General features: G+C 38.2%; 1 protein-coding gene across 2 annotated transcripts in view; it reads left to right on the top strand.

Annotated features, from left to right (window-relative positions):
- The window catches only part of SNX2 (sorting nexin 2), a 53607-nt gene extending 31723 nt beyond the window's left edge, over positions 1-21884 (top strand). For both annotated transcript variants that reach the window (XM_075931942.2, XM_075931943.1), the window contains 9 exons: positions 6626-6704; positions 7767-7842; positions 9155-9268; positions 9499-9592; positions 14705-14910; positions 16600-16743; positions 20151-20231; positions 20346-20417; positions 21393-21884. In XM_075931942.2, coding sequence (XP_075788057.1) covers positions 6626-6704; positions 7767-7842; positions 9155-9268; positions 9499-9592; positions 14705-14910; positions 16600-16743; positions 20151-20231; positions 20346-20417; positions 21393-21443 — 917 coding nt within the window. In that variant the 3' untranslated portion in view covers positions 21444-21884. The remainder of the gene's footprint in view (positions 1-6625; positions 6705-7766; positions 7843-9154; positions 9269-9498; positions 9593-14704; positions 14911-16599; positions 16744-20150; positions 20232-20345; positions 20418-21392) is intronic.
- Positions 21885-23151: the final 1267 nt, after the last annotated feature.

Raw genomic sequence — 23151 nt, 5'->3', positions numbered from 1 at the left:
TCTCACCACCTCCCCTCCGTCGTCAATTGAGGCAGAAGGGTCGAGGTCACCCATGCCAGAGGCCGTGTTGGCTCTGGCTTCGGCTCCGCACTGGCATGACCGGCAGGCTCAGGCACCTTACGCGTCGGGACCATCCCTCATGGGACCAGTACTGATTGCCTCAGCATCAACGCAGTTATCGACGCCGGCTCCTAAGCCTCACTCGGCACCCGACTGGGCTCAACCCACATCGGTGCTGAGCTCTCTCCCAGCTCCTCGTTTGGCTGCACCGGTGCCGTACCACCCTAGCCTTGTAGCAGCGTCTGTGGTACCGTTGCCTTCGTCGTCACTGGGCTTTTCGGCAGTGATGCACGTCTTGACACCGTCCTACTAACTTGCTTGATGCACTGAATCAAAGAGCTGATGGAGGTCTAGTAAAAGTGTTGCATGTGACTCATTGAGACACCTTCTAAAAAGCTGGCTGCAGGAAAAGATCTGGTAACATTGGAATGAAAGCCATAGTGCGTATCATGACTTTTGCCATGAAGAGTGTTTTTGAGATGTTAATACCTCTACAGTTGCTATAGCTGCCTGTGTTGTCCTTTTTGAATAGACACAATATACCTTTTCCAGTCATCAGTTATATATGTGTGCCAGGTGTTCTGACAGAGTCTGTGCTGCCATGGTACAATATTATCTCACCTGTCTTCACCAAGAGTTTGTAACGTCACCCCCAAGTTGCTGTTTTTCCAGATTTCAGTTCGTGGACTGTGACCCAAATCTCTCTGTTGAAGAAAAGTGGCCCTTTGAACTTTCTGCCTTCCTTCAAGTGAAAGAGGGGCTTCAGGTGAAGGACAATAGATGTCCAGCTGAAATCTAGCGACAAAACTGATCTTGCAAACTTGCTGATGCTGCATCTCAATTCTTTAGTAGCTAACCCAGTACCTCTTTTCCCAACAATCAATGTAAAGCTGGATATAGGTTGCAGAGATTATGCCAGGATTCTTTATCTTGATGTAATGACTTGAAGATGCTTCTGGGGTTGATACACTAAAGTTATGAGACACTAACATTCTGGTCAGTTGTCCTTGTAGCTGAAACAGACAAGACTGAGATGAAAATGACTCGTGAAACCTTGTAAAAGGGCCATTGCACTACAGCTATAGAACTTTTTACCTAAACAAGCAAAAAGTCACGAGAATTGTTTTTATAATAGCGAAAAGCAAGTTGACACTGTTTAAGCATAAAGAAATATTTTTGTTCGGATATTCAAAAAACAAACAAACAAAAAACACGTGGGCAGAGACCTAGCTGAGAGGATTTCAGCTTGAAATGGGAAGTCCTAGAAATCTGTGCAACTGTAAAGTGGGCTGAGAGGAAATGAGCAAAAATGCATGGTTTTTAACTAATGAGTGCTGTGCTTTCCCACTTCAGTAAATAAGGCTTCTGGTATTTGTTTGACCTGCTGTCTTTTTTTTTTCTTTTAATTAAAAGTAGTATCTGAATGAAAATTGAGTGAAAATGCACTATAATATAAAGTGGTCTGCCCTAGGAGGCAGGTTAAGCAATATTTAGGAGCTATCTGATAAGTAGAGCATTTTAATTGAAAAAGAGCTGAAGGAAAAATAAGAAAAAATACAACTACAAAGGACAATAAAAGATTACAAGATTTTCATAAATACACAGGTTCAAAAATTGTATTGACAGTTAATATTGGGAAGAAATTGAATACATTGATGAGGGCCACTGAAAAGGCCCTTGTGACGAAGACTTTTGTTACAAAAAAAGAAATGTGATAAGCTATTGGCTCGAACACTTAAAGGGATTCAAGAGCAATGTATTAAAACAATTTGTAGGAAATAGTTATGCACGCTAATGACTTGTGCTTTTGTTGTTATTGCTTATTATGAAAACCTCTGACTCAGCTATGCCAAGCTCCTGAATTTAATCAAATATCTGGAAGTGTCAGATTTGACAAAGACGAACAAAACTGATAAATTTTAGACAAGGAAATAACAGAAGAAGAAATCTTAGAGGTTAGCAAGTGGGGAAAGTGGTAACAATTCTAGGTCCTGATTGATTTCTAGTTGAATTTTTTAAAGTATACATACCTCTTTAAATATCTCGTGAGAGCTTCCATCAGTATTATTCCATGAGGGGCATGTCTGTACTTACCAGAAGATCGATGATCCGGAGGTCAATCTTCTGGTGTTCCATTTAGTGGGTTTAGTATAGACCCGTAAATCAAAAGCTAAGGTCAGCTCCCGCCAGCATCCAGTACTGCTCCTTTTGCAAGGAGTAAGGAAAGCAAATGGGAGCATTTGCTCCCAACAGCTTCTTGCAGTATGGATGCCACCAGGATCAGCTTACAGTAAGATGACTCTAAGTATGCATTTTACATAGCTGAAGTTCTGTACCTTAAGCCAACTTTCCTGGTCTTGTGCAGGCTAGGACTTAGAGGACTTCCACAACCTATGAAAAGTCACTGTTATCCCTGAAGTTGGAAAAGTCCTTACCTTATGCAGTTCGTATAGGTGCATATGACAGCTGAATCCTAACAGATTTTGGCAAAAATACTAGCTAACCAATTACAGACTATGCTCTGTCTGTATAAATCCAGATTAAACTGGATTCATTAAGGATAGACATGAGCCAATGTTCTGATAGTGATAATACCTCTATAATACCAGCTCAGAAAGAGATCCGTTTCTTTTTTCCTCTCCATCAAGTGATAACAACTGTAGATAGAATAGACTTTGCATCAAGTCCTGTTTCTCATGGTTGTTGGCCCCCAGGTGCTTAAATGGATAACTACTCCTTTCACCAGTCCCCAAAAGCCTCTGTGACCTAATGAGGTTGAATCTCTCCTGTTTGAATTAGAAGAACTAGGCATGGATGTCTTTGGGTGGTGGTTTGTGTTGTGTGGCGTGTGTGTGGGTTTTTTTGCACTAGCCATGGAGATTTTGTGTAACTATATAGCTAGCAGCAAATTTATTGCAGGAATAAACTTTTAGGGACACAACAAAAACCACTTTATATACAGATAACATGAAAACTTTTTTCTGTAAACAAATATTTCCCTAAAATTAGTGTCTAAAGAAATCTAGTACTGCAGGAAAGCATCTGGATTTCAGATTTGGTATAACTTATTTTAAATGCTAGCTGTAAATTTGTCTGATGGTGTCATTCCTTCAAAAAATATTTAGGGATATATGGGTGTAACATTGTATAAAATACCTGGGAATTCAAATCTCTAACAAGCTAGAAGAGCTCTTCAATTTTAAATATCAATCTGAAGTGCTGTGGGAAGTATTCAATTTCTTGATTGGGAAGAATAGCCACAGTCAGAATGAATACTTTGCAGAGAGTATCTTTTCTTATTTAGTGTTTTTGTAATCATTTTAGAAAAACCACTAGCGGAAATAGAGAGGACATTAGAATTTCTGTTGAATAAAGGGGGGAAAAGAGAAAGCACAGGAGTTTTATATAGACCCATTAAACAGGATGGACTAGCTGTTTGAAGTATTCTGTCGTAGTGTCAAGATAATTAGCTCAAAGTAGCAGTGGACCTGGGGACTCTTGACACAGATGAACTGGATCTATTTACTGAACAAGAAAATTATGGAAGTGAAAACAGAGCTATGTTTAATATGGATTAATAAAGTGTTACTCTCCAAAGATGTGTGTATCTTTTAGTGAAGTCTGTTCTGCATTTGGAATAGAACTAGAGAGAAGCTTTCCCCCCCCCCCCCACTTAAGTTACTCCCTCTGCAAATAATCCATTTGTTAGTCCAAAGTGCGAATAGTGAGCTTTATAGACTGGGAAAGCCATGGAATCCTAGAACCATAGGGTTAGAATGGACCATAGGGGTTATCTAGTCTGGAGTTATCTAGTCTACCCTTGCCCCCCTAAGATGCAGAGTTACACATGGTTGGTCAGCTATTTAGTAAAAAAAAAACTTTTCTGACATATTTAGAAATCAAAACTAACGTTAGCTGGTCCAGTCACCCATTATACCAGCACTGTCTAATTAAAGTATGTTTTTTAACTTTATTGAAAAGCTGTGTTTTACAAAAATCTCATTTGAATAGAAGTAATTATGTCTTGTCAATTAAAGGACAGAAAAATAACTAATTAGTTTTTGCTGACAACTTTCCAAACCAAAATAAAGTCCATATATAAAGCATGCTGGGAAAAGGATCTGTATAGACAAATTACCCTGGACTTGAGCTTGAAAAGAGGACAAGCCACCTTAATTTATAGCATGATTAAACAACATTTATTTTAAGATATTTCAATACTACCTCATACCACACAAGCCTGGAGGAAGGGTGGGTGTGTGAGGGGGTGTGTGGGTGGGTGGGTGTGTGTGTGTGTGAGAGAGAGAGAGAGAAAATTGTGGTGAAAGAAGAAATGTTATATGCCTATATAGTGGACATGTCAAGTCATTAGAGAGTATTGGAATGAAATTCGTAATGAAACATTCAGCAATTTTTTATATTTGTTACCGAAGGATCACTCTCTGGTAATTTCCCCAGGGTTTCCTAGTAGAAATGATCGTATACAAGGAAGAGTTGTATATAAAGAAGATCAGCTGCTAAGCTAGAAGTAGCTTCTCATTTGAGACAGAAAAATAGTCCATCAATAAAGGAGAGGTTAAAAAAAATGGGAGGAGTGTGAATTTTTTCATAATCGCCATCAATGCATACCAAGCAAAATAGGGGACAGATACATAGCTGTTGGTTACTTCAGGGCTGGGCAGGATGTAGCCCTGAACCGAATCTGCCCATGTACCACTTTGATCTGGCCCACGGACTGTTTCTGGCTGCTTTCTATTTATATCCTGCTGCCTGTGTCTCTCAATTTCCAGGTGGTAGCTCAGACAGCAGAATCTATTTAAATGGTTCATGGCTCCCAGTCATACCCTAAAAGAGGCCAGAGCCATGAACCTTTTAAATAACCACATAGTAACCCAGATGCCTGCCAGGCAATGTGGTGGTAGTGAAGGTGGGAGTCGTGAGCCCTTTGCTCTGTTTTATACTTAAAAGCCTCTGCACCAGACAGCTCTGGGGGAGGCTAGTCCCCAGCCCCACCCCTTTTGCTCAGGCCCCGACCCTTCTGGGGGATGGAGCCAGCCCATGACCAGTACCCGCCTGTGAAAATTATTGCTCACTCTTGTGTTACTGTGTAGACCATATTCAGATAAACCATGTTCATCTAGAGAGGGGGAGCATACCTGTCCAATTTTTTGAATGTTAACATTTGAAAGACAAGCTTGGTCTGCTAAATATTTGTAATCAGAGCTTTCATTCAATGTAATAAAATCATTAGAAATAGTATATCATAGGTGTAAGGATTGTTACCATGTAAAGTAACACCTGAAAGAAGAAAATGTTAATATTTGTATGTGTCTTCAAACAAAAGCTCAGTGTTGTCATTTCTGAAATTTATATGACAAGTATTTCTAATCTTGTTTACTTCTGAATTAGTAGTTAAACAAGAAAATGTATCTGAGGGTTAGCCATGTTAGTTATTTTGAAGAAAATGTATAGCAGTCTAATCAATAAAGTAGCACAATTTTAAAAAATAGAGGTTGTAACTTAGTTCTAGAGTGTGAGTTCCTAATGCAATTTAATTCAAGTCATCTGACTTTTTTTTTAAATTAGGACTGTCATACACTTATTACAAATGATTTGTGATTGCACTGATAAATAGTAATTGAATTTTTTATTCTGCATTTTCAAATATTAATTTCAATTACAACACAGAAAACAAATGTTCAGTGCTCCCTTTATTAGTTTTGATTCAAATATTTTCACTATAAAAATGAACAAATGAAGGTGTTTTTCAGTTCGCCTTGTACAAGTACTGTAGTGCATCGAGAAAGTAAAAATAACAAATAGACATTTTTTTCTATATTACTTCACTGAAAAACAAAACTTTAGAGCCTACGTGTTCACTCAGTCTTACTTCTTGTTCAATCAAACAGACCATTTTTTTCCCCGTTCACAGGAGATATTGCTGTCTGATTCTTATTTACAATGTCACTTTTGTAGCCGGTGTTGCAAAGTATTTATGAGAGACATGCCAAATATTGTGTCCCTTTGTGCTTAGGACACTTACAGAAAACTTGCTTGTATTAGGTGAATTGAAAAAAAAAATGTTTACAGTGGGTATATTTGTAATAGTGAGCACTATGCACCTTGTATTCTGTGTTGTAATTGCAATCCGTATAGTTGGGAAAAAGTAGACAAATATCCAAAAATACATACACACCATACATTTCAGTTGACATTTTGTTAACTGTGAAATTAAACACAATTAAATTTTTAGTTAATTGCATCAGTTAACTACAATTGACAGCCTTATTTTTATAATTAAAGTAGTTTTAAATATACAAAATGTTCATCAGCAGTGGTGTACTTAATTTCAGAAATTTGGGTTTTTGGGGGGTTTTTTTAGACCTTTGAGAAGCATATTGCATACAGTATCCATATTTTCTATTTATGTCCTTGTTATTTTCATTTGACTTAAATGCATAAAATTCTAGTGAGCTTTAATACCTTTATAGTTCTAAGCACATCAGTTATGTTCATGATTGCCTCATGGTAATGTAAAATCAATATCACATAATTTTCTTCAAAGGCATGACCAAGGTTAAAGTAGGCAAGGAAGATTCATCATCTACAGAATTTGTAGAAAAAAGAAGAGCTGCACTAGAACGGTAATATATGTATTTTTTTTTTACTGCATTCCCTTGGTATATTACTGTATTAAATAGACATGGTATGCTCAGTCTGATCCAGCAGCTAGTGCAGTTGTTTGTGTGAATCTGATCCAGCAGCCCAATACTATCTGAATTTTCTGACTTAAGTATGGCCAATTCATCTTACTTTTTAAATTCAATTGCAACTTTTTTCAAAAAAGCCAAAAATCTTTAAGTTGGACATCATAGTAAAGAGGCTTGAACAAGAATAATTCCTTAATGATTGTGGCAGGACCAAGAAAACCTACATCATCCCTGGGGTTTTGTCCAATTTGTGTTATAATATAGATGGCATTGTTCACTTATAACAATACCATATGCTGCATACAGTATTACTGTAAATCAGAGCCAAACATAACATGTCCTTGCCCTAAAGGACTTCACTCTAAGGTACTGTTAAAAAAAAAAAAAAAACACGTACATGGGACAAAATCAGACATACAGCTGAGACTTGTTCAAGTAGAAAGATTTATTTGCTCTCAAAGAGCAAAACGTAACATTTTCTAAAGAAAGCAAACCTCAGAACTGTGATAGATTCATCCCTTGATGAGTGAAGTTAACTTTGGTTGCCTTGTACTCTACGTTTCTTGAGTCTTCTTGTACCTATGTCTTCCCATTTGCATTTGCTTTCGTTTTGTAATACTCTTCTTTGTACATGTAAATTAGACTTCTTTGGTTGTTCATAATTGCTGTTGCCTCAGGCAGATATACCAAGCATTTGTTTTTGACATCAGTTTAATTTTTTTGAGGCGGGAGCAGGTAACAATATACACAAACAGGATTGGAAGTGACAGCAGAGAGGCACAGAATTGAAGGGACCTGCATATTGAACTATCTGCTAACCCACAGAGGTGATTCCTCCACCACAGGGGACTTGAGTACGTTGGCAGAAATATTAAGGAAAGGTGCACTGCTGCTTCCTCCATTGTCTGCTCTGTGGATAAAGGACACGTCTGCTGTCAGCGCTAAATTGACTAAATTATTTAAAGTTATCTAATATTTTGACTTTTAAAATCGTAGGTATCTACAGCGAACAGTAAAACACCCAATCTTGTTACAGGATCCTGATTTAAGGCAGTTCTTGGAAAGTTCTGAGGTATTTAAGATTTTTTTTTTTAAGTTCTACTTATTCTCTAGTTACTTTGTATAAAATACTGTTAATAATACATAGTCTCATCTTTAGATATGGAAACTTAGTCCCATAATTTCCTATGCGATAAGATTAGATTAATCTTCAGTGGGATAAATTGGTTCACATTACAAAGACAGTGGACTACAGAGTCTCTTGCCTTTATTACTTATTAAAATGTAGATTAGGTCAGTAGTGACTTAGAAGTTTCCTTGCTGCTCAGTAGTTTATAGGAAGTAAATTGGTCTCCCCAGCACCTGGTGAGCAAATATCCCACTCACTATGCACATGGCAGTGCTATTGGTTGCTTTCAGTAGAGAACTGAGGCATTAAACTAACATTGAAATAAAATTATCCTCTAATCTGTAACCTCTAGAGGGAATTCCCTTAAGGTCAATGTTGATGTTTATTGGTGAGGGAAATGTGGAGAAGTTTACACTGTTGCTGGGTTTACACTGTTGCTGGCTATAGGATATCTATTCTATGGATAGAGGACTTTAGTACCTTTCTGGCATCTTTGGCAAACATTAAATACACTTCAAAAAACAAGAGTTTTATGGATGCACATAATGTATCTGCTGTAATATTTAATTGTCTGATAAGTCATGTTTTTATCTCAGTCATGTTACTTCTACCTAAAGAATCACATCACTGACTTGTGCATCATTAACTGGGTAGCTTAAGTACTAATTCTCATGACATTCCTGTGAGACTTACAGGTTTCAAGACTTGCATTTAGAAATCAATGTACATAAATACACTGCGCTCATTTGTACATGACCAAGATATTCTCAGATACTTTCATAATGTACTGAAATATTGTTTGAGCGTCTCGATTATATTTACCATGTTATACTATATCTAAGCTTTTCTCTGTTTCTTTAGTAGCAGTTTGCTGTGTGTGTGTGTGTGTGTGTGTGTGTGTGTGTGTGTATATATATATATATATATAGAGAGAGAGAGAGGGGGAGGGGGAGGGGGAGAGGGAGAGGGAGAGGTGGCCGGTTAAGGCCTTTGGGCTCTTTTGTAATATGTTTTGACAAATAGGGTGTTTGTACCTTTACATTTAGATAGAACAGAAGAAAAGCAAATGGAAAGTCTATATTTTTAAGTTTTCCTCTGAGAATGTAAAAGGAGTAAATTTGAGAAATTGGGTTCTACTATATTGAAATGTATGAGAGTGAAGAAAACACAACATTCTTTTCAGTCCCTTTTGTGCCCAGTTAAACCTCCAGCCTTTTAACCGGTTTGTTTGCCCTTATTTGTCATTCAATTCCAGCTGCCAAGAGCGGTTAACACCCAGGCTCTGAGTGGAGCAGGAATATTGAGGATGGTGAACAAGGCTGCCGACGCTGTCAACAAAATGACAATCAAGATGAATGAATCGGATGCAGTAAGAGCTGATTTTTCGACTTGAATAATGAGACAAATTAATGAGGCTCAACAATTGCATTTTAAGGCGGCAGGAGTAGAAAATGGGATATTAATTTACTTATTGCCTTGGGTTCTCACCTGCATCAGTTGACCACCATGGTTGTACATGGTTAATTTGTTCCTTTAAAATAAGGAATATAGTTTTAGTAACACAATTTGTACTGCTTGGTTTTTTTCTTCTTTTGCCAGTGGTTTGAGGAAAAACAGCAACAATTTGAGAATTTGGATCAGCAACTTAGAAAACTTCATGCCAGCGTAGAAGCCTTAGTCTGCCATAGAAAAGGTAGGTTTTGTTTTGAGTGTTAATTTCCGTGCCCAGGAGTTAAAATATTTTATTAGAACAAACTATTTCATATTCATGTTTAATTGAATTTTACTATAGACTTGTGACTAGTACGAAGTAAGTTAGCCAGAGACGTAGGGTAGCTATTTCAGGATACCACGCTTAAGTTGCAGCCCTCTGCATCTGCTGTGAATATTATTGTGGCCCCTGGGGCTTTCAAATTTGAGTAGCTCTGCCTTAGAATATACTGTGGTTTGATACAAAGCATGCACTAACTTTCCAACTTTAAATAAAATAATAGAGATTATTTTAATTTAGCAGATATTTAGGAATTTACATTTTAATTATCCCAAATGTATATAATACCCACTAAAAAGTGAATTTTAAGGGCTGCTATATTGATAGCATAGGATTCTTTTCTCAAGAAGACTTGTTTGTTTTAGTACAAGATTTGTGTGAGTGAACAGTGTTGCCTCTGCAAAGGACGTACTTTGTTTTTAGAACAAGGTTGAAGTTTAAACAGTTGATGCAAAATGACTGTGTAGATAAGATAGGTCAGGAAGTGCTTTGCTGTATATCCTATATATCTTATAAAGTATAGTTTATACTATAAAAAGCAAGATTATGAGTTTCCACATTTAAATAAATGCATCTGCAACACTCAGATAAATGCTGTTGAAACTAACACTTGTATTGAGCCAATTATAATTAGAATAAGTTACTGCATTTTAATTGGTATTATTAAAATAAATATGGTCAGTAGCTTATTTCTTGTCTTATCAAAGTGAATGGGATAGAGAAGGGGTACCTTAAACCATTGCAGCTCTTTAGCCAAACAGAAGGGGGGTTGTGTGTATTGGGCTTAATGGTGCTACAGAGTATCAGTTTAGATTATCAATTTTGTCTCTAGAACAGAAAGATAGGCATATAACTTTTAAAGACAGTAATTTATAGAACATTATAACATTTGAGAATGAAGCAAAACTCCAGATAGATGCGAAAACATAAAATCCAGAATCTTTGTCCCTGAATAATACACTGGGAAATCCTTTAATGGTGTGTGTTCTTCCTCATGCAAAAGAACATCATGTAGGCCCTGTGCCTGCCTACCCTGCTGGTTAGGCCTGCTAAGAAGAATGAACAGTGATATCAAATGGGAAAGGACTTCATAAAACTCTAAGCAGTCATTAACAAGGAGCTACAAAGCATACTAAGTGATGGAAAATTGGTGGACTTGAGTTTGAAATTTGGCACAAGGACTAGTGTGCATTCAGTAAAAAAAAAAAATTAAACTGATCATTTTGCTGTAACTCTGTATTTTTTAAATAATTTTCTCCATAATTGTTGGTGTGGAATCTTATCTTAAATTGCTTTTTAAAATCTCAAATGATTTTGCTCATGTTTAAAAATTGAATAAAGATTTAAGATTTTGATCTTCAAGAAGAGACAGCATTAAAATATCAGCCCTTAAAATAGATGTTCCAGGATACTGTGAACACATGAAAATGGAAACTTGTTTTGGTACTATGTAGGTGGTGTGACCAGTGACTGCTAGAAAATACCAGAGGTTTGGGTTGGGTTGTGTGAGGTGTGTTGTTTTGTTTTTGTTTAAGCCTTAGATGCATGTATTTAAACACCTGAAAAGAAGAACAACTTGAGTTTTAAAGTTACAAATATTTCTGCTGTGATTGACTTTATTTATGTGATGCTGTTTTTTATAATCCATTGTTACCCTCAGCTGTAAGTTTTTTGCCAAGTTTCCAAATGGACTACCTGTGACATAAGTTAACTTGTACATTCGCAATTGTTTTATCATATCCTGTTTCTACAAATTCAGTGCAAGATGGTTATTAAAATGTTTTGCATAAAATTAAACCTAAAAATGTAAGTATCTTGAAGCTAATGTTAAAATACAGCAAACTTTTACTGGATTTGTATTCTACAAGTAGGTCACCTTTCATGTATTAATGTAAGTGCACCTAATTACAAAGGTGCCATCCATATGATGGCAACAGAAAACTGACTTTCCCCTCCCCCCCCCTTTATAATTAGGGTGAGGAGGACGTGGCAGCATGCATTTTGCAGCAAGTACCCTTAAAACTCGGTGATAGTGATGATTTATTTTCTTATAAAAGAACTTAATTCCTTTCTTCCCTGTTTCCAATGTGCATCTGTGCTTCATAGTTGAACATTTTTAATTTTCATTTTACCACTTTGAGCATAAGTGGTTTTTTTTATTTACTCTCTAGTGTGCTCCATTCACCGAGCCTTTGTTCTTGCAGTGCTGCATAGGTCAGCCTGGCTCAACTTCCTTTCCCCCATGTGTGCCAAGGAATTGGGGTCCATAGCCATGCTCAGCAACACATTTGCCCGGTTCCCAAGGTCTTAGGCAATGCACTGTTCTTCAGGCAACTTATCTTAAAGACTAGACTTTTGGCTCCATCTGCTTCCTGGCTATAATCTGGACACACTCTCTGACCTCTCAATGCTCTGTTACCTGGCTCCATAGAAGTGTGCACTGTAAGCCAGATAACCACTTTTTTATCTTTTATTACAAAAGGCAGTTAAGCTGCAGCCAGGTCAGGGAGATAGAAAGCAAAATGTAGATCAACTGGCCTGAGGAGATACTGACTTCTCTGGTGAATCAAATAGTCCATGGGACCATGAGTGAGAATGAAAGAGAATGCTTTTCAGAGCCATTGTTTTGGGTACTCTGCACACTCAAAGACAACAATCCATGGTTTTTAAACTTGCTTCTCTACAAGATTCTTCTCAAAACCATAAAGGCTAGAAACTTATTTTTTCAATTAAAGCTGTCATTTTGGAATACAGGCAGTCCCCGGGTTACGTCGGTCCGACTTACGTCGGACCCCTAGTTACGAACCGGGGGAGGGGTGGCCCGCTAGTGCGGGGTGCCTCCCCCACTGCCGCCGCCTCCGGCGGCACGGGGGTGGTGCTTCCCCCCAGCAGACCAGGGAGATGCGGAGTGGCTTTTCTTGCCGCGGAGGACGCGGGCAGCAGGACCGCCGAGACGCGCCGCGGTCCCGCCGCCCGCGTCCTCCGCGGCGAGAAAAGCCGCTCCGCGTCTCCCTGGTCTGCTGGGGGGGGGGGGTGCTGCGGGGACCAACCCGGCAGCACCCAGCTGCTCTGTCCCAGGTGTCCAGATTCAGCCGCTGTTGAAACTGACCAGCGGCTGACTACAGGAAGCCCGGGGCAGAGCAGGTCTGCCTCGGACTTCCTGTAGTCAGCCGCTGGTCAGTTTCAGCAGCGGCTGACTTGGGAACACCTGGGGCAGAGCAGCTGGGGTGCTGCCGGGTTGGTCCAGTAGCGCCGAGGAGCGGGGCTACGGGACCAACCCAGCAGCACCCCAGCTGCTCTGCCACAGGCGTGTCAAATTCAGCCGCTGCTGGTCAGTTTCAACAGCGGCTGAATCTGGACGCCAGTTCCGACTTACATACAAATTCAACTTAAGAACAAACCTACAGTCCCTATCTTGTACTTAACCCGGGGACTGCCTGTATTCTGCAGCAGAGGGTCAAATGAACAGAGTACATCAGGACACTGATTTATAATCAGATGGTTTTTTTTATACATAATTCAGAAGTGAATTTTATGAAACAGGATTACAGAATAGATGTAAGTGTTTGCACTCAAAGGCCAGGCCGCTGGTTGAATGTTTGAGCCTAATGTTTTTCTGTTACCTTGAATTTTGTTCTAAATTTGGAATTCTAAGATCCATAATTCTCTCTCAAACAATTTGAAAGTTTAACTTCATGCTGATATGATTGCTTAAGAAAAATATTTGAATTTATACAGTTCAGGCCAAAGAAAAGGAATGAAAACCTTTAGTTGCCTCATATTCTTTAACCCCAGTACTTAACGTTTTCTTCTACTTCAAATGAGTATGGCATGACTATATAATTCTATGTGAGATTTTCTTCAGAGAAAGGGCAATACTTAGCCTCTTCTATGTAGGTATTTCTCAGTGTCTTGTTTATGTTCTTGCTATATATGTTTTTCTCACAAGGTTTGGAAAGGGTAAGTTAAATAGTAGATATATTTTTAGATTGTATTTGGATGGAAAATGGAGTTATTTTTAAACCCATGCTTGTCTCAGGAACCAATCTTGGCTAATTTATAGCCTCATTATAAACCGTAGGAAGAAACCAGAATGCTACTGCTTGACTTAACTACATCGGTGGGAATTTTGCACCTAAAAATTCTGCACACAATATTTTAAAATTCTGCATGTTTTATTTGTCAAAATAACACAATATAAATAAAACATGCCAGTTTCAATTATTTTGATAATACATTTCAAAAATAACTGTTAAGCATTTCTGTAATGATACAGACAAAGATTCAGGAAATGCTTTTTAATAAACATTCTTTTCTAGGTATGTTAATAAGGAACTTAGAATAATTCATTTAAACTACAATACAGAAACTTATTCCCTGTACCCCTCAGAGGTAGTGCAAAGGCTTGAAGGAATCAGGGATAATGGAGCTGAAGAGGAGGAAAGCCACCTGGAGAGTTGTTGTGTGTCCGTGAAAGTAGTATAGAACATGGGCTTTGGGGGATTGTTAGGGATCCTCCCCCATGCAGACCCTGGGGCTAACCTCTACACTCGCTCATTTGGTTAGGCACATCTGCCCTCATTCCCCTGTGGCCATGCAATTCTGTACCTTGGCCCCATGTGTCCATGTGTGGCCCTGCAGCAGACCTCCCCTTCAGCCCCCCAGCTCAGTGCTGTCACCCCACTAGCTTCTGAGCCCATGCCCCAGTCTATCCCACCCTCCATATGCACATGCGCGTGCACACACTATTCTGAACCACTGTCTATGACTCCCAAGCAGCCCCATGTGCCCTGCTCCATCCATCTCATGCCTGTTCATCTGGCCTTGCTGTGTCTGGCTAGCTATCCTCTCCTTTTCTGGCTCCACAGCAGCTCTTGATGATGAAAGGTATACCTGCAGCAACTCGCCAGAAAATCTGCATTCTGGAGCAGAAAAATATTCAGGGGGGTATGCATTATGCACAGTGGGGCAGAATTCACTGAGGAATAACTACTGAAAAAATTTTCACATTTGAATTTTACTTTTGCGTTTCAGAGCTTTCAGCCAACACAGCTGCCTTTGCTAAAAGTGCTGCCATGTTAGGTAATTCTGAGGATCACACTGCTTTGTCTAGAGCTCTGTCTCAACTTGCAGAGGTTGAGGAGAAAATAGACCAACTACATCAAGAACAAGCTTTTGCTGACTTTTATGTGTTCTCAGAACTGCTTGGTGATTACATTCGTCTCATTGCTGCAGTAAAAGTAAGCACTATTTATCTTGCTGCAAAACAGGGTTTATGTTGAAGGTCACAAAGACTGTATGGACAATAGAAGGGAAATTGAATGCAGAACTAGGAATGTAAGCAACTAATCAACTATCCGATAAGCAAAAGCTTATTGGATAGTCGACTAGTTGCTTTTCCCCCCCTTTGCTTCCTCAATCAGAAAGAGGCAGAAGGGAGAGATGCTGGTGGGGAGCTGGCTTAAAACAGTTCCCTCCAACTGCAGTGCCGTGGGAGGGGTTAGGGGCTCAACGGCACCGTTCCACCTTTGAAATGTACTGGGGTCCCTGCTGGGGCTCTTGTACATTTCAAAGTGGCAGTGCCACATGGAGTCTGGGGCCAGTGGGGGACTCAGAGTCCTCTGCTGGCCATGGGCTCCATGCGGTGTTTCAATCTTTGAAATGCACAAGAGCCCTCACTGCGGCGCTTGTACATTTCACCGGCAAAACGCTGTGTGGCACTTCCACCTTTGACATGTAGCAACACTGAGCTTGCTTCATTTCAAAGCGGAGCCGCCCTTATTGACTAATCAAATAGTCGATGGAAATTCCATCTGCTATTCAATTAGTTGGTTAATCTAATTTTTACATCCATATGCAGAACTGTTGCAAGGATAGCAATTTTCAACTCTAGTTTGAAGTCATAGCTAGGGAGAGTTCCCTTCTTCCAGTATTGAGGCATCCTACTATACAAGCTGTTGCATAAAGTGGGTTAGTCATATTTGAGTTCTCCAACATCTCAAACATCATATACACTTAAATATAGAATTTATATATGTGAATGATCTTTGAAGTCAAATGGCTGCAAGTCCCAGGAAGCATGTTAATCATATGAGGACACTACTGTTCAACCTGGTGTGCTGCTTATATTCAGGTATATAAAATCTTCACTTGTAGTGGAACCACAAGAGTTATAGGACCGTGCTTTTGTTTCAAAGGTTGCATGGATGTGGATGTGTGCTCGCACCCAGAGGCCTTAATGTGAGATGCCAGAGACAAAAATAGCTACTATAGCTCTATTAGGATTTAAAAAGCATTGTAGGAGAGTTCAGTGAGAGTCTAAACTGTGCTATGTGGTACCAGTAGCTTTTCATTACTTATTGGGAATGTAAGCGAATTTTTCAACAGTAATGTATCTGGATTTATCTTGGAATATTTTATCAAATTGTGTTTTGGATTAGAAATTACTTTAAGCATATGAACACTGAAAAATTGCTACTTTGATCTCTGTTTCTACCAAAACACATTATTGGACAGCCGACTGACTATAAAACTAAATCAGTGGTCTAAATGCAGATTCTAACAAATTAGAGTTAACATACTAACCCTCCATAATTGGCAGACTTCTCAACAGTCTTGGGAGAGAGAGGAAAGGATTGAATGGGTATGGAGACTAAACTGTATGTTCCCAGGAGATGGCCCTTTTGCCTGTACTCCTTAGTCTGTGGATGTATGGAGAACTTCATTTTGCAGTAGTAAGGTACTTTTCATAATAACTGTATGAGAAAAATTAAGACAGTTGGATTGAGACACATTTTCAAGATATCTAATGCAGAGTAGGTCTTTATATTTAGTCATTATTTCCTGTTCTTTAATTTAAAGCACAGTTTTATAGATAACCTGACACTTTTAAAAATATTTAATTTTCTGTTGCATTATTACACTTATAGGGTGTATTAGATCATCGAATGAAATGCTGGCAAAAATGGCAAGATGCTCAGGTCACTTTACAGAAAAAACGGGAGGCTGAAGCAAAGCTCCAACTTGCCAACAAACCTGATAAATTGCAGCAAGCTAAAGATGAGATAAAGGAGGTAATGATTAAGTTGAATGCCTTACTACCTATTTTCATTCTGAAGGCCAAAATTTTTCATTGATTCATTCATCAGCATAATGCACTACTTTTTATATGGATTTTTATTTATAAATCACTTACACATTTGCTATTTTCCATATTTACTGAAATTGTTAAGAGGAATGATATTAATTGAATATAAAATGTGCAAAATTGTTACACCAGTATAAAATCTGTAAGGCTCTTTTGTTCTCTTACAGAATGTATGGGTGAGGAGACTAAAAACATGGAAAAGTTTTAAAACCTTCTTTACTGATTGCATAGAAATAAACTGACTCAATCAAATGACTATCTTTTCTATCTTGTAAAATATAGCTCTAAAATCAAGTTTAAACGATTATTTCCATGTTTCCCTTAGTGGTGTAACATTTCCATCCATATATATATATATGTATATACACACAAATAACATATGTATGTATATATGGTATAATTTCAGTAAAAGTACTTAAGTATAACATGTTGAAGTTTGTCATAATTTATACACTTTTTCTGTCATGCTTCACCAAGGAAATTGAAGAGGTAGGACAATTTTTTGTTGAATTTGAATAAACAAACATACTCTAAAAGAGTGTGTAACGACTTTGTCATTAAGTCATGGGAAAACACCACTGCATAATAGAGCTTAAAATCTTCACAGTTGTTTTGTTTGGCTGCTTCATTAGTCACCAGTCACAAATTGTTTTTTTTTCTGCACTTTAATAGTGTTTTGCCTATTAGATGTGAGGAAATTTACAAATAGAACTTGGCCTTCTCCATCCATTGGCGCTCTGTTGACTTTTAGGAAAATCCATGATTGTCCACAGCTGTGTTCTCAATGGCTACTGAACTGTTCGGTGATGTCACTGCCATGTACAAACTCAGAGCAGTGAATTGTAATTAACAAAAAGAGGAAGCTCATCCTGTCCATTACACCAAACGTATTTTTAAAATATTCTACTGATGTTACACCAAAGGCAATGAAGGACAAGGCTAGGCCTACTTGGCCACGGACTAGGATTCCTCTTTTTCTCACTAGAAAGTATTTCTTCACAGGAGAAGGTTTTGTTGCAGAAACCCTAATTCCAAATATTAATTTAATTTTAATCAGATTGTTGAGCCATATTCAGATAGCTAAAAGCCACTCCAGAGTGTGCATTAATAGTCCTTGGAAACTTCTCAGGCATGATGCGGAAACCCATGAGGGGCAAGATCCTCAGTCCTATATTAGCCCCTTTATGTCAGCTAAAAGGGTTGGAGAGGCATACAAGGATCCTAAAAGCTCAGTTTCCAACCAAGAAAGTATTTCCCGTGGAACTATGGAGGGTGGTTGTAAGATTGACTCCCTTTCCCCACCCTTCCCCCCATCCTTAGCATAGAGGGCATATTGAGTGGTGGAAGATCTGCACTGGAACTGGAATATAGTGCTTCGAAGACACCAGGCAGTGCTATAGCCTGTAGGTTAGTTCAGAGAGGCTGCCACAACTTGATGGGTCTTCAGGCATGCCCAAGAGCTTGTCTGTCTGAAAAGACTGTGGCAAGCTGGGGTTAAATGTTCAGCTCACTAACATGTGAACCATACTACCGCATACTAAACATTTTCTAGTGTTCATTGACCTCACACAGCCAGTTACTGTGTAGCATACTAGTGCACTATAATTTACATTGCAGCATGGTGTGCATTGACTTTTCATGTAGATAAACCCTAAGATAATGCTGGGGGATCTTTCCATAGCAGCCCGAGAGAGATAGCACAAAGTCTAACACCTCATTCTAAGCTTTGAATTCTGTACTGCACCCAGTTAGAGGCACAGCAGAGAATCTCCGTTAAGGGTGTGCATCAGAAGCCTACTGAAGTGCATCCTGTTTTGGCTTATTGCTTATTCCATTTCAAAATTAGCATGTAAAGATAAGGGAAGATTGAATAAATGTACTTAATGGTTCACTTTATTTTGCTGTATATCTCCAGCTACAAAATTGTCCAGGCATCGTTCCTTGATGCAGAATATATTGCAGTGCATCCTTTAGTATGGCCTTATTACTGAATATTGCCTTTTTGTAAAATAATTTGTGGAAATAATATTTTCCTTTTGGAAGTCTAACCGATCTTCCTAAATTTTGGTATGTTTGATCAACATTGGTTGGTTTATAGGAAGATTATTGTGCCATGCAGCTGATCTCCCATGTTCAGTTATATCTTAAAACTAAATGTGTCAATCTCAATCTCTGAATGCTTCTTAAAACCTGAAGCCTCTTTTATGAAAGTGTAATAGTCTGCAAGCATAGAGAATTAAAAGCCTTTTTTTCTATCTTCTCAATATACAGTCAACAGCAACTGTGCACATTTTGGCTCAGTTTATGCAGGCAAGAGCAGATTCTGAAAACTGGCTACAGCAGTGAATAGGATATCATACCAATGCTGCAAGTTGGGCAACTGGAGCTTCCTCCATTAGGGATGTGAATGATTAGTCGCTCTTTCTCCCCCCCCCCCCCCCCCCTTGCTGCCTCCATCAGGAGGGAGGAGGTGCTTCAAAGCAGCAGTGCCATGTGGAGCCCGGGGCCAGGCACCAGGCTTCATGCGGTGCTGCTGCTTTGAAACACTGTGTGCAGCCCAGGCCAGTCCCCAGCTGGCCCCAGACGGCATTTCAAAGTGGCAGTACTGCGTGGAGCCCAGGGTCAGCTGCAGACTGCTTGAGTCCCCCACTAGCCCCATGCTCCCTGCAGCGCTTTCACTCTGGGGCTGTTGCTACACTTCAAAGACAGAGGCATCCTTATCGACTAATCGAATAGTCAATTGCATTGACTATTCGATTAACTAGTTAATCCACATTTTACATCCCTATCCTCCATAACCTAGAAATAACTAGTAATCCTGTATCATGCTGTATGTGGCAGTGAAATCTTAATGGCATGCTGTGAAGTATGACAACTTAAGGTCTTTAAAAACTTTATATAGGTAATTTAGTTGGGATACTTCTTTTACAAGCAGTACCATCAAAGGTTTCACTAAAACATTTTAATTTTATATAGGAAGAGTTTATAGTGAATAATTGGCTCTGCTAATTGTGTTAGCAAGTCTGTACAATTGGTTCTATAGAAGCTATTGCTTTTTTTGGGGGTGGGGGGGAGGGAGAAACGCATCCCTTAGTGTAAAAAATACACTGAGTGACATGACCACTTCCTTGAGTTTCCCTAAAATGTGTTTGTCAAATTTACCTTGAGTATCCTTACTTTTTTAACTCCAAGCAAATAGTATTTTGTTGAAATAAAATGCTTTCTCTTTAATTTAATAGTACTGATAGAGATGATAGCTAGAAATGTCTACTTATTGTAGGTAGGTGAATGAATAACATAAAGTCTTATCTATGCACATTTTTCCTTTGGTAGTGGGAGACAAAAGTTCAACAAGGAGAAAGAGACTTTGAACAGATCTCCAAAACCATACGCAAAGAAGTGAGCAGATTTGAGGCATGTATAACTGTTTTACAAATTGTGACAAGCTCATTTGCTCTAATTCTAGTGAATAGCTTTTTAGAATGCCATAGTGCTTTTATATCATTAATCTATTTCATTTATTAACAGAAAGAACGAGTGAAAGACTTTAAAACTGTTATCATCAAATACTTAGAATCATTAGTGCAAACACAACAGCAGGTAAGCTAAATTTTACTAAACTTTGTGGAACTTATTCTGTGGGTTTTGTTACTAATCTAACATGAAGCTCTGACTGAGAATGTTTCAGTTATATATGGTGTTAGTAAAATTAAAAACTGACCTCATTCAAAGTTGGATTGGGAGGGTGGAGGGGTGACAGAACGTCACTTCAATGAATATTATTGCTGTCTTTCATCCATGTTACTGCTATTAACTTACACTGGGGTTAGTGAAGTGTTTAAAAAGAATGATAACTTCTCCTAGTCTTTTTTCTATCACTGATTAACTTAATTTATTCAGAAGTTTCAAGGGGTAGACAAGTTAGTCTGTAGAAGATAAACTTTTAAAAAACAACAAATGGTCAGCCACATCAGTGTTATGTGAAAACTATAAGGTAATGTAGGCACTTTCACTCAAGGCACTCTTACACTTCATTATCTGAAAAGTAAAATCAAAACCTGGAATTTTGCTAGTAGCAAACCAAAGTGCTTTATAAATTTATTATGGCAGTGTTATCTATTTTAGTTCTAGAAATTGAATGTTTGGATTTTAGTGTATTCACGTGATTGAGACAAATGCTAAATGTCAAACAGCACTAAAATTACATTAGGATTAGATTCACTTCCCATATGAGTAACGTATAAATGATATTTCAGATGAAAAATATTACATGTAATGAGAGAGGGTCATAATATTCCATTTTATATCAATCCATATTATTTCAAAGTATCTCTCTTATCATATTTACTAGAAGTTGAGGGGAAAATAAGCCTAGAGGAGAGCTAAATTTGTGAATTTTTAGTGTAAAGAAAAATTACTGAAGTGTCAATTTTTAGAGATTGCTTCATAGTAAAAAATGGATTTAGGTAAACATTACTAGTAGGTGCTTTCCTGTAACTTCTATGTTGGCAGAAAATGTGCTTTTGAAAAGTACAGTTACTTGTAGCTGAACATTTTTTTTTCTTTTTCCCCAAGCTTATAAAATATTGGGAGGCATTCCTACCTGAAGCCAAAGCCATTGCCTAGAAAGAAGAATATTCCAAATCAGAAGACACTTTGGATGTTTGTCTCAGTTAAGCTAAATTCCACAGTGAAATCACTTCAGAATCATTCAAATAAACCACTATATATTTTATGAATTAACATGTGTCTTTTTTATAAAATACAGCATTTTATTAACAAGCTGCATGTCCTGACCCTCTTTGAAGTGGACTGTGGCATGATATTCTGTAATATTTTGCTGAATTGAACACTATTGTGTCTTAATACTTGCACTAAAATGTGCACTGCAAGGCCAGAAAGTTACAATATTTTTGTTCTTTACAATATGATATGTTCTGTAGTATGTTTACCTGATCTTTATTAAATAAATTTAATTGCATTGATTATTGTTCACTTACACATTCCTGTACAAAATCATGATTTTTGTGATTACAAAAATAAAGGGATGTACCTTGTGAAACATTACTATTTTCCGTAACATTAGTAATTGTCTAGATTACTTGGATGTAGCATTTCTAGTAAACAGAGGATACAATTTCTGTCAGTGATTTCTAAAATTCTAGTTTTAAATTAATTATCTAAATGAAAAGTTGGCACAAGGAGTTAAAATGGCAAATTGTGTGCAGAAACTTAACTGAAAAAGTTGTAGAAAACATTTTAGTATTCTCAGAAGACGCAGTTTCTCTTCTGTGTCCTTTAAATCCTACTCCTGGTTTTGAACTGCACTGTCCCTGATGAAGTTAATCAAGATGAAATCTGACTATCATCTTCTGAGGATAGTTGAGAGAAAAATCTCATGTTCACATTAATATTTTGATAATCAGTGGGGATGAGGCAGAGAACAGAAAGGTGCATGAGTAGTTGAATTGGAAGTGGACAGTAATAAGTTTAGTATGTTACTTAGCTTTTTAATAAGGCTATGATTTTTTTTTTAAGTAGAAAATTAGAGACTTACCTGCCTGGAGGATAGATTTTTTTTTTTTGTTCGTTTGTGTAGTCTGCATATCTATGCTAAAGCTTTTAATATTTTGCCTATTATGTTTGTAGGGGGCTAAGTACTAACCCAGAAGGCACACAAGCTATTTTTGGTTGGTGGTTTTCATCCTGTTCAAAGAAAACATTATTTCACTAGTAATGGCCTATGGAACTGTTTGCTCTTCATTTCCAAACAGAGTAGAGGTTTTAATGCTAAACATTTGTTGAATTCTCACCAGAAAACGATTTGCATTTCACTTCTACTTACTAAACTCTTGATTAGAATCATAAGAATGCTGTTGACTCTGTATTAGGCCAATGAATTCTCTTAGTACATATGTGGTTGTAAACAAAAAGCAATGTTTTTGTAGTTTTCATTCTTGAACAAAATGGATACAAACACATACTTTTCTTCTTGGCTCATTTCCTGAATCACACACCACACAGAGAGATACTCTGACAGGTTGAACCTCTTTAGTCCAGCAACCCTCAGGACCTGGCTAGTGTTGAACCAGAAAAATTGCCAAACCACAGGAGGTCAAGTAACTAGGGCTGTCAAGCAATTAAAAAAATTAATCACGCAATTAATCGCATGCACCTCCCCTTTGAAATGCCGCCACAGCGTTTCAGTGGGGCAGCATTGAATGGAGCCCGGGATCAGCTAGAGTCCCCTGCTGACCCTGGGTTCCATGCAGCGCTGCCCCTTTGAAGCGCCGCAATGGCGCATCAAAGGGGCAGCGCAACACGGAGCCCAGGA

This window comes from Pelodiscus sinensis, chromosome 6 (genome assembly GCF_052426305.1).
Source record: "Pelodiscus sinensis isolate ZL-2025 chromosome 6, ASM5242630v1, whole genome shotgun sequence".
Taxonomy (NCBI): Eukaryota; Metazoa; Chordata; order Testudines; family Trionychidae; genus Pelodiscus; species Pelodiscus sinensis.
The sequence above is the reverse complement of the archived record's forward strand: the minus strand, read 5'-3'. Positions and strand labels throughout refer to the sequence as shown.